The sequence below is a fragment of the Rutidosis leptorrhynchoides genome, chromosome 2, assembly GCF_046630445.1.
Source record: "Rutidosis leptorrhynchoides isolate AG116_Rl617_1_P2 chromosome 2, CSIRO_AGI_Rlap_v1, whole genome shotgun sequence".
NCBI classification, from domain to species: domain Eukaryota; kingdom Viridiplantae; phylum Streptophyta; class Magnoliopsida; order Asterales; family Asteraceae; genus Rutidosis; species Rutidosis leptorrhynchoides.
In genome coordinates, this window is record NC_092334.1 from 162,998,468 (window position 1) to 163,009,480 (window position 11,013).

General features: G+C 33.7%; 1 protein-coding gene across 1 annotated transcript; it reads left to right on the forward strand.

Annotated features, from left to right (window-relative positions):
* The first annotated feature begins 1,397 nt into the window (after positions 1–1,397).
* Positions 1,398–2,460, forward strand: LOC139888402 (uncharacterized). The gene is made up of 4 exons (XM_071871411.1): positions 1,398–1,684; positions 1,773–2,006; positions 2,125–2,249; positions 2,345–2,460. The coding sequence occupies exons 1-4, from the start codon at positions 1,398–1,400 to the stop codon at positions 2,458–2,460; spliced, it is 762 nt and encodes a 253-aa protein (XP_071727512.1).
* The last annotated feature ends 8,553 nt before the right edge of the window (positions 2,461–11,013 follow it).

The following is an 11,013-nucleotide window of genomic DNA, read 5'->3' on the forward strand; positions in this document are numbered from 1 at the left end:
GTTGTGCGAGGATTTCAACGAGGTACGTGAACAAGAAGATAGATTAAATTGTGTTTTCCATCAAAGTAGGGCTAATAATTTTAACGAGTTTATAAGAAGAAACAATTTGATTGAGATCTAAATTAATGGCAAGAAATTCACGAGGGTTAGTGATGACGGGTCGAAATTTAGCAAGATCGATAGATTCATTGTGTCGGAATTACTTATTCAACTTTGGAATGACCTTTCTATTATTGACTTAGAGAGATTCCTTTCGGATCATTGTCCATTACTTCTTTGTGATAATGTTTTGGATTATGGTCCTAAACCATTTAAAGTGTTCGATGAATGGTTTTACCGGGAAGGTATTGACAAAGTCATTGAAGAAGCTTGGGAAAGTGAGGTAAAAGGTAATAGGCTTGATTGCAACTTTAGATCTAGGCTTAAAAACGTTAAGTTTGCTCTTAAAAATGGAGTTCAAGCACATTTGGGAGTTTAGAAAATGAAGTTAATGAGCTTAAAAAGAGGCCATGGATTAGGAAAAGAAAGTCGAATTATATTCAATTAATGATTCAGATCGTGAGTTATGATTAGATTGTAGAAGGCGTTGGGTCGAGAAGGAAAAAATAAAAGCAAACATGTTGAAACAAAAGGCTCAGATTCGGTGGATCTTGGAAGGGGACGAAACTCAAAATATTTCCACTCGTTAATCCATAGAAGGTACAATAAATGTAACATTTGAGGTATAAATGTTAATGGATTATGGACAGAAAATCCCACTGAGTTTAAGCATGTGGTACTCGAGCACTAAAAACGTCAGTTTAGTAAATGTAATATAACCAAGCCCAGTTTCTTGGGCTGTGCTGCTGTTGGGCTTTCGGGTGAAACAACAGTAACAGTAACAAATGCTCATCGGGTTGATTTGGAAGGCCTATTTTTGGAGGAGGAAATCTGGTGTGCGGTAAAATATTGTGGAAGTAATAAGGCACCCAGCCCGGATAGTTTTAATATAAGGTTTTATAAAAAATATTGGAACGTCCTAAAGGGTGATCTTGTGGAGGCAATTAGGTGGTTTTGGTTACATGGGGAGATATCTTCGGGTGTAATGCGTCATTTATCACACTTATCCCGAAGAAATCGGACCCTTTAAACTTAAATGATTATCGTCCTATTAGTCTAATAGGTATCTTTTACAAAATTGTGTCAAAATTACTATCCAACCGTATCAAGAAAGTGATCCGCATCTTGTAGGATTTGAATAAACCGCTTTTATTAAAGGAAGAAACATCATTGACGGTCCATTGATAGGAAATGAGATACTAGATTATCTTAAACAAAAACGATTGAAAAGCCTTGTCTTCAAAGTTGATTTCGAAAGGGCTTTTAATTGTCTTTGTTGTGAATTTTTAATCGAGATAATGGAGATCATGGGGTTTGGGATGAAGCGGAGGAAATGGATTCTTCCGTGTTTAAATTCAGCTTCAATTTCTATTTTGGTTAATAGGTCGCCTACAAACAAATTCAAACTTGAAAGAGGAGTAAGGAAAGGTGATCCTCTCTCACCTTTCCTTTTTATTTTGGCGGCAGAGGGTTTAAATTTATTGGTTAAGTCAGCGGTTAGAAACAAAATGTATAATGGTGTGGAAATAGGTCGTGATAAGATTCCAATTTCACACCTTCAATACGCGGATGATACGATTATAAAGTAATCTTGATAATCTCATGAAGCTCCTTAAGTGTTTCGAGTTAGCGCCGGGACTAAAAGTCATTTGTAATAAAATTAATCTCTTTAGTGTAAATGTTGACCTTGTTGAAGTTGAGGCCATGGCGTGTTTAGTCGTTTGTAAAGTTGGGAAATTCCCGTGTACCTACCTTGGCCTTCCAATTGGTTCAAATATGAATAAGATGGAGAGATGGAAACTGGTAGTTGCAAAATTTGAAAAAATGCTTACGGATTGGAAAGCGTGTTCGATTTCATTCGGTAGACGTTTGACTCTCGTGAAGTCAGTGCTTAATAGTTTTCCATTGTATTTCCTCTCACTCTTCCGTGCCTCGCAATGTGTGATAAAAAAACTCGAGCGTGTAAGGATATCATTTTTAGGGCGGGTCGGGAAATGATTCTAAAATTTTGTGGGTTATATGAAGTGAGGTTCTCCTTCCTTTTGAGGAGGGAGGACTAAATCTAAGGGATCTTAAAAGTAAAAACTTAGCTCTAATCGGCAAGTGGTGGTGGAGGTTTAAGGTTTTAAAACCACCTCATTATGGGTTAGGTTCATCCAAAGCATTTACGGGGGTTCGGGTGGGCTAGTTTCGGGTGGGCAAACTGTTTCTACTAATACTTGTTGGACTAACATCATAAAAGCAGGAGCTGCCATCGATGCACTTGGAGAGCCATTTTCAAATTTGTTTTGCAGGCTTATTGGCAATGGAAACAATACTTCCTTTTGGAACGATAAATGGTTGGAGGGCGAGGCACTCTAAAACAGATTCGACAGAATTTTCAGACTGAAAACTGACCAGAATGTCTCAGTTAAAGGTCATCTAGGCTGGAATGGTTCATTATATGTAGGCGAGTGGCGGTGGAAAAGACAACCGAAGCATAGATCATTACGAGAACTGGAGGACTTGTGTGAGCTGATCAAAACAATACATGTAGACATGGAAAAAATCGACTGGTGGTGGTGGTCTTTGAACAACAGTGGCATTTATGAGACTAGTTGTATGTCAAACATGATCAATTCGAAATTGCTTGTGGAAAGTATGAACCACATTGAGTGAAACGACCCCAAACCGATTATCCGAAAAAGACTCGCATTTTTTATATAACAAGGACCACTCGCGTCGCGGACCAAATTCGTCGCGACGCGAGTTCAAGCACGAATTAAATGTCGAGAGTTTACACCAGACCAGACCAATAATCCAAGCACAATGTCGCGTCGCTGATAGAGCTTGCACAATGCTTTCTATTAGAATTATAATTGAATTAAATGTGAACTCACATAGGTGACAAGCTTCGAGAAATAATGACTCGGTCCTTGTATTAGTAAGTTTTTCGTTTAAGATTCGTCCTAAGAGAGTGGTAATTGCTAATTGAATTAATGAAAACTCATAATTATCCTAAGGTTTGTTTGGTTGGGGGGGTTTTGTATTTTGAAACGTTTAGAAAACAATTGTAATATTAACTAGCAAATAGAAATGATTAAGTAACTATCAATAATAAAAACATGCACACTTGACTATTCCACTTGAAGCATTCAGATTGTTCTTTTGTCTACTTAAGATCAAATTGTGTTCAAACTATATGTTCTAGTATCCCTACTAGAGTTCTAATGATCAAATCAACACTTGCAAATTCCCATAAGCATATCAATAAGATCTAGTTGAATCATGAGAGTGCCATTAGTACTTAACTTGGATTAAAGTACCCTAAAACGCTTTGATAATCAAAATCCCTTAAGAAAACAAAACTCCACTATTTTAACTAAGGACCCATTGAAAACCAATCCAAACTAAGAACCCATTCCCTTGAAATCCCCACTTTGATTGTCTAGATCACCTAAGTGTTGAAGTACAAGTTGCTTCACTAATCAAATCCCTAAGAAAAGCTAGACAACTCATATAATCAAAGTAAAGCCCAAAACAAAGATAGAAAAGGTTCTTTAGCTAATTCTAACAACAAAACTCAATCAACAACTCATAAGTTTCACTCAAACACAATCATAAACATGAATATAGAACAATCCTTAGCTTACAAGCTTCATAATCAAGTGTATATATAAAAATCTAGCCAAGCATGGCTAGAACAAACACAATACTAGTAATAAAAGAAGATTCAAACATCAATATGCAAGATTAAAGTAAAAATGATACCAAACAATGAAATTACAACTTTAAGTTGGATGAAGAAGATGAAGAGGATTAAGAAACAAGCCCTATATCTTGAGCTAGTCCCAAATCCTTGATGTAGATGATGAAAATTGATGAAAACTCAAAGAAAACCCTAATTATTGAGCTGCAAACCTTAATTAACCTTAGCCTCCAACTACATGTACTACTTAATGATAATGAGAAAACCCCATCTCTTTCCTTTTATACTCTACTTAAAATTCTGCCTAGAAAACCCAGATGAATGTCGTTCCTGTATCCGGAACGTTGTTCCTGGTGCCCGATAAGTTGGAACACCGTTCTACTTTGTGGAACGTCGTTCTGTTGCACTAGAAAGTGGAACTCCGTTCCTTAATTAGGAATGTCGTTCCCCATTTGGCCTCTATAAGCTCTGTTTCATTTTTCTTCATTTCCTTTGTATTGGGACGTCGTTCTTCAGACCTAGAACGTCCTTTTCTACAGGTGGAATGTGACGACCCGGAAATTTCCGACCAAATTTAAACTTAACCTTTATATGTTTCCGACACGATAAGCAGAATTGGTAATGTTGAATCTCAAAAAGTTTGGAACTACATTCATGTAATCAATTACCCTTTGACCGTGTTCGACGATTGACGAACAATTATGAGTATATAGATATGTATATATAATATATAATATTAACTGAAAACATTAATAAAGTATTAGATATATGATACTTTACATGAACGTATTTGTTTCGATATATTTATCGACAGAATTAAGAGATAATATCAAATGATTGAATTATTAGATACATTATGATATGATTACGGGCCTATGTTATGAGGTCCACTGTAATTTAAGAAATCTATTCTTTTTGACAACATTTGGAAAATGGTAAAGTGATTTATAAATAAGAACAAATGTGTCAATTAACGGGAACTAGACAAGGGTTAGTGGAAATTCATGTTTAATTTCCAAGGCATGTTTTATAATATTTTCCTCGTGACCTTGATATAATAACTATGTTAACTTTCATTTTATTTAATATGAAAATAAGAATGTGGAGTGTAAATAACTTAGATGTTGGATATCGACAAGTTAAGTAACTCGACATTTTTTATTAAGATGATTTCATACGTTTATTTAACCTTTGGACTTTATCCCATGCTTCACCAACAGACTGTAATTTAAAAACTTGAAACCTATTATGAATATATATAATTCTACTTTTCTAAAATGTTTTGTGGTATAACGATTTCCATTATTTTAACCTTTTAAAAAAATGATTCTTAAATATATTTAGTTTTGGAAAACAAAATTATCATATTTATTTGATTTAGTTTCAAAAGTACAAAAAACGTTTTCAGTTTAAAAAGAACTTTATTATTAAAACGTATATATCTTTTATAAATATCTAGAACCACTTTTGACAACCCATTACTTAACCAGTATGATAAAGATAACGATATTTATATTTTATTTTATTAAATATATATAACGATTTAAATTAATATTATATATATTTATACGCGTATTATACGTATATAGTTTTATACTTTTACTATACTTTAACTTTACCTTTACTTTACTTTTACTTTACTTTAACTTTAATAATTCATACTTTAATAATTCATATTTTAATAATTCACTTTAATAATTCATACTTTAATAATTCACTTTAATAATTCAAAAATCTATTATAAATAGAATTGAATAGGTTTCATTATTTCATAGAAACTTGAAAATATATTTCTCTAAAATCTCTCAATCGAATTACATATATATATTTTCTTTGTATTATTTCAAGATATTATTAGTATACATAAAATACTACGACGAAGTTATACTCAGACGATTTTAAAATAAGTTTTCAAACGTGATAGAGCTAAGGAAATTATGGGTTATAGCTATGGAGGTTATGGGTATTGATCGAGGGTATTGCTCGTGAGGTCAACCTAACGTTTATCATTTTCGTTGCGTCTACGTACTTTTCTGCAATATTGAATCACAATATTGATACGTTCGTGAATCCGAGACAAACCCTGCACTTGTTCAGTGCCGTCATATACATAATTGCTACGAAATAAAGTATTGTGAGTTTCATTTGCTCCCTTTTTATTTGCTTTTGCAATATATTTTTGGGCTGAGAATACATGCGCTGTTTTATAAATGTTTTACGAAATAGGCACAAGTACTAAAACTAATTCTACGTGGGTTTAAACAAGAAATATACCCTTAGCTTGGTAACATTAAACTACTTGTCTATGTACGGTAGGCGCGAATCCTAAAGATAGATCTATTGGGCCTGACAAACCCCATCCTGACTATGGGATGCTTTAGTACTTCGAGGTTATTTTAAACACACCTGATCTAGTGTACTTTAGAGGGTAAAACATGAACGTTAAGGCTTGTTACCGGGTGCCTACAACTTATAGAATGCTTTTAAACACTTGCGAGTGTACGGATATTTATGAAAACTGAAATCTTGTGGTCTATTACTATTACGGAAATGATTGATTATGATAAACTAATGAACTCACCAACCTTTTGGCTGACACTTTAAAGCATGTTTATTCTCAGGTATTAAAGAAATCTTCCGCTGTGCATTAGCTCATTTTAAGGATATTACCTGGAGTCATTCATGACATACTTTGAAAGACGTTGCATTCGAGTCATTGAGTTCATCAAGATTAATATTAAGTCAATTATAGTTGGATGTAATATGAAATGGTATGCATACCGTCAATTTTTGATGTAAAGAAAGTTTGTCTTTTAAAAACAAATGCAATGTTTGTAAAACGTATCATATAGAGGTCAAATATCTCGCGATGTAATCAACTATTGTGAATCGTTTATGATGTATATGAACGGGTCCTTTCAGTTGGTATCAGAGCGGCGGTCTTAGCGAACCAGGTCTTGCATTAGTTTGTCTAACTGATAGTTGTTAAGATGCATTAGTGAGTGTGGAATTCGACCGTGTCTGCATGTCAAAAGTTTTGTTTATCATTTTTAGTCGGAAATCATCTACTTACCATCCTTAGGAAATTACCTGCTTATCATTCTTAGTCTAGACATGTCTTACTGCATTGGTTGCATGAATAGTGTATAGACAAAATTCATATCTTAGCGTATCTGCTAAATCATATCTTATCGTATCTATTACCGTAAACTTTTCCTGACATATTCCGTAAATTCTTCCGTAATCTATGAAATCTTTTGATCTATATATATAGATATTCTATGTAGTTAGAATACCACCCGATAGCCGGAAAATCATTTCGTATCGAAAAATCCTTTATCAAATCGTACGAAATGGAATTCGTCATCAGTTCAAGTTCCTCGGATTCCGAAATGGAATCCCACTCAAGCTCCGAAAGCAGTGTGACTAGAATGGATCAACCAATCAGCCATCATCTATTCTGGATGAATTGGGGATGGGTTCGTAGCTTCCTTAATCATTAGAGACAAGAAGAAGGCGATCCTTTCCATCCACCACATTGCCCTCTTGGCAATGAACCTGAAGCACTTACCGGCGAACCTGTCCGAAACACCATTTTCTCTCTCATTTCCAGAGTATCTCATCATGATTATATACTACACCAAATTCTAGATCTTATTTATCCGCTTGTCCGAACCGACAATCACCCCGGTGTAATAGAAGAAGTCAACGAGCTTCGCGCTCGGGTAGTGGCTTTGGAGAATATGGTGCAAAGGTTACAAACACCAGCAGCAGCACCAGCAACATAACCAGTACCACCATCAATAACATCAACAATACCATTACCACCACCAACAACAACCGTATCGCAAACCTCAACTTCACAATCTGTCCCATGAGCATCGACGTCATACGCCCTGTAGATACTAAGGAATACCACAACGATGAAGTATTGATTCATAACTTCATTGGAAAAACATTCTACGACGATTATGTAATTTCTAAAGTTTAGAAATTATCTATCCTAGCCTTAACCATAAATCAAGTGAGTTTAATTTAATATTAACTCATTAAATCTATATTACATCTGAAGAAATATACACATATATTTCCATAAAGACTGTAATAAAATTCTTTTGTACAAAATATTAATTGTGACATTTTTTTAACGGGTAGGTAATACCCGAGAGATATATAAATTCACAATTAATATGTTACATTCTTCGAATCTGATTCAGCAAATCATCCATTATACTCCCTACTTTCACAACAATATACATTCTTTTATAGAAATCAAAACAACCATACTCATTCAAAAATCTAATTACATATTCTGATTTTGAAATCGTCGAATTCAATTCAAGTTATAACCGGTATCATCACTCTTAGATTCGTACATCTTTCAAAGCTATACTTTAACTTCAAAACTGTGTTAGAACATCGTATGTATATTAACGATTATAATCTGTGTTCAAGCCCTTCGAAATACCTGAAGACACTTCAAATAATGAACAATCTAGATGATGATCCAACCACATGTTATCCACAGTTACGTACCTGAAAAACTCTTGAAACCAAAGTCATAATTTAACATGTATCCATGTCAGACCTTTTGGCATTTACTAGCTAAAATAACTTTTCAATCCCTTCTAAAAATAGACGGTTTTGTCACAGCTCCAGCAAACCAACTTCAATTGTTCATTTGAATAAGCCTTATTATAATGATTACCCCTTCATCATTATTACCGGGGAACCTTTCATATCTCGCCACATTAGCAGTAAACTTATTAACAACTTCATTGATCTTTGACTTTTCGAAAAATCTTTATATTTATCAAAACCCCATCATTTACTCATCTGCATCTTGTAATGAGAATTGCCATACGAATCATCGGAAATTAGCAATCAGTATTTTGAAATCTCGCAGCATGTCTACGCCAACAATTATATGTGTCTATCTTCTGGACTTATATACTTTGAATGTGAAGTTTCTGAAAAACACCCTAAACTGCGAACTAGTTCTCGAAATACTGATGAAGCAGCAAAAACTATAAACGACCTTAACAGTAAAAAGTTTGATGATAAAGAGTCGTGTGTTGGCAAAGCTCAGAAAAAGAGAAGATTTGGTACTGAAAAATACGGATTGAGCAAACCATGAAGAAGGCTGTGGATAAATCAAAAGGACGAGATCTACCTTCAAAGAATCCAAATGATTCCGTGTCTACTGAAGTCATTATCAAATACCTTGCTCCTGACTCTAAACCCTTACGGACAATATTCTTCATCATCCTCTGATATTAAAAATTTTAAGATATCATCGTATCTTTCATTATAAATATCCTCCATATTTATGAAGATATTTCCATAATTATTCTTATCTGAAATCATTTACCTCTTCGTGCTGTCTGTATTACATCATAAAAGAAACTATTTTAGTTTCTAAATTCTGAAACTTTCGAATTTAAAATAGGAATATTTTTGAAGTAGTGTTGGGAACTGAAGCATGAACTAGTATAATATAATGACACTTGATCAACGTGATTATATTACAGTAAGTCATGCTGAGTTTCTAAATGGAATGTGATGATTCACAGATCATAACGTCATCATGTGCTATGTTACACGACTCTTGTATTCTCTTTAACCTCTAAAATATCAAGAAAATATTTCTTGAAGATTCGGCCTTTTCTGAGGTATTCTAGTAATTTGACAAGTCAAGATCGTGCTATTACAATTTATTTCTTAGAACATTAACAATGTTCATTCCGAAATTCATATATGCGAATTCTGGACCATTACAAGCGGTGCTTAATCGCAAGAAGAAGAAACGAAAGGACAAAACTCCGAAATAGAAATTGGGGTATAAATCGCAGCAAATAAAAGAGAGCATTAATTGGGGATGACAATGATTATAGAAGACAGAAGCAGGGACATCGAAATATAAGGGAAGATATAAAACCCAACAACAACCCAGAAACTATAAACCGTATATATCGATGCATATAGCAATATAAAGACACGGGAGAACTAAAAACACTATAAAACCAAGAGTATAGTAGAAGTAAATAGATTCTTCTGGAGGTAGATGAAAAAGAAGAACGACAGATATGAAAGTGAGGAGTATATCGAGAATCAGCACTGGATGAAGCATATTGACGAATAATTTTAAAGTAAGAATTGAGGGAGAAAGAATACAAGGTGTGAATTAAAAGGAAACGAAGGAGGTGGATTTATAGTGAAATATCCGACAGAAAAATCGAGATGAATCATCGCATTAAATCAAAGAGGATCATAATTTCCTTAATCACCGAAGAATCAAATCCTATATAGATTACAAAGATTTTCTTTAATCCAGAGATCAACCGTGATGACGTCAAAAGATAAGACAAATCCCTATTTTCTCATTTCACTCTTTTACGATAGCTTCACTAATACGTTTCGAGTAATCGAATTATTTTATCCATATTTCTCAATCATGATAAAACCCTATGAATCAACTTAATTCGTCATAATAACATTCTTATTGTTAGCCATGACGACCTCGATCAAATTTCGGGACGAAATTTCTTTAACGGGTAGGTACTGTGACGACCCGGAAATTTCCTACCAAATTTAAACTTAACCTTTATATGTTTCCGACACGATAAGCAGAATTTGTAATGTTGAATCTCAAAAAGTTTGGAACTACATTCATTTAATCAATTACCCTTTGACCGTGTTCGACGATTGACGAACAATTATGAGTATATAGATATGTATATATAATATATAATATTAACTGAAAACATTAATAAAGTATTAGATATATGATACTTTACATGAACGTATTTGTTTCGATATATTTATCGACAGAATTAAGAGATAATATCAAATGATTGAATTATCAGATACATTATGATATGATTACGGGCCTATGTTATGAGGTCCACTATAATTTAAGAAATCTATTCTTTTTGACAACATTTGGAAAATTGTTAAGTGATTTATAAATAAGAACAAATGTGTCAATTAACGGGAACTAGACAAGGGTTAGTGGAAATTCATGTTTAATTTCCAAGGCATGTTTTATAATATTTTCCTCGTGACCTTGATAAGATAACTATGTTAACTTTCATTTTATTTAATATGAAAATAAGAACGTGGAGTGTAAATAACTTAGATGTTGGATATCGACAAGTTAAGTAACTCGACATTTTTCATTAAGATGATTTCATACGTTTATTTAACCTTTGGACTTTATCCCATGC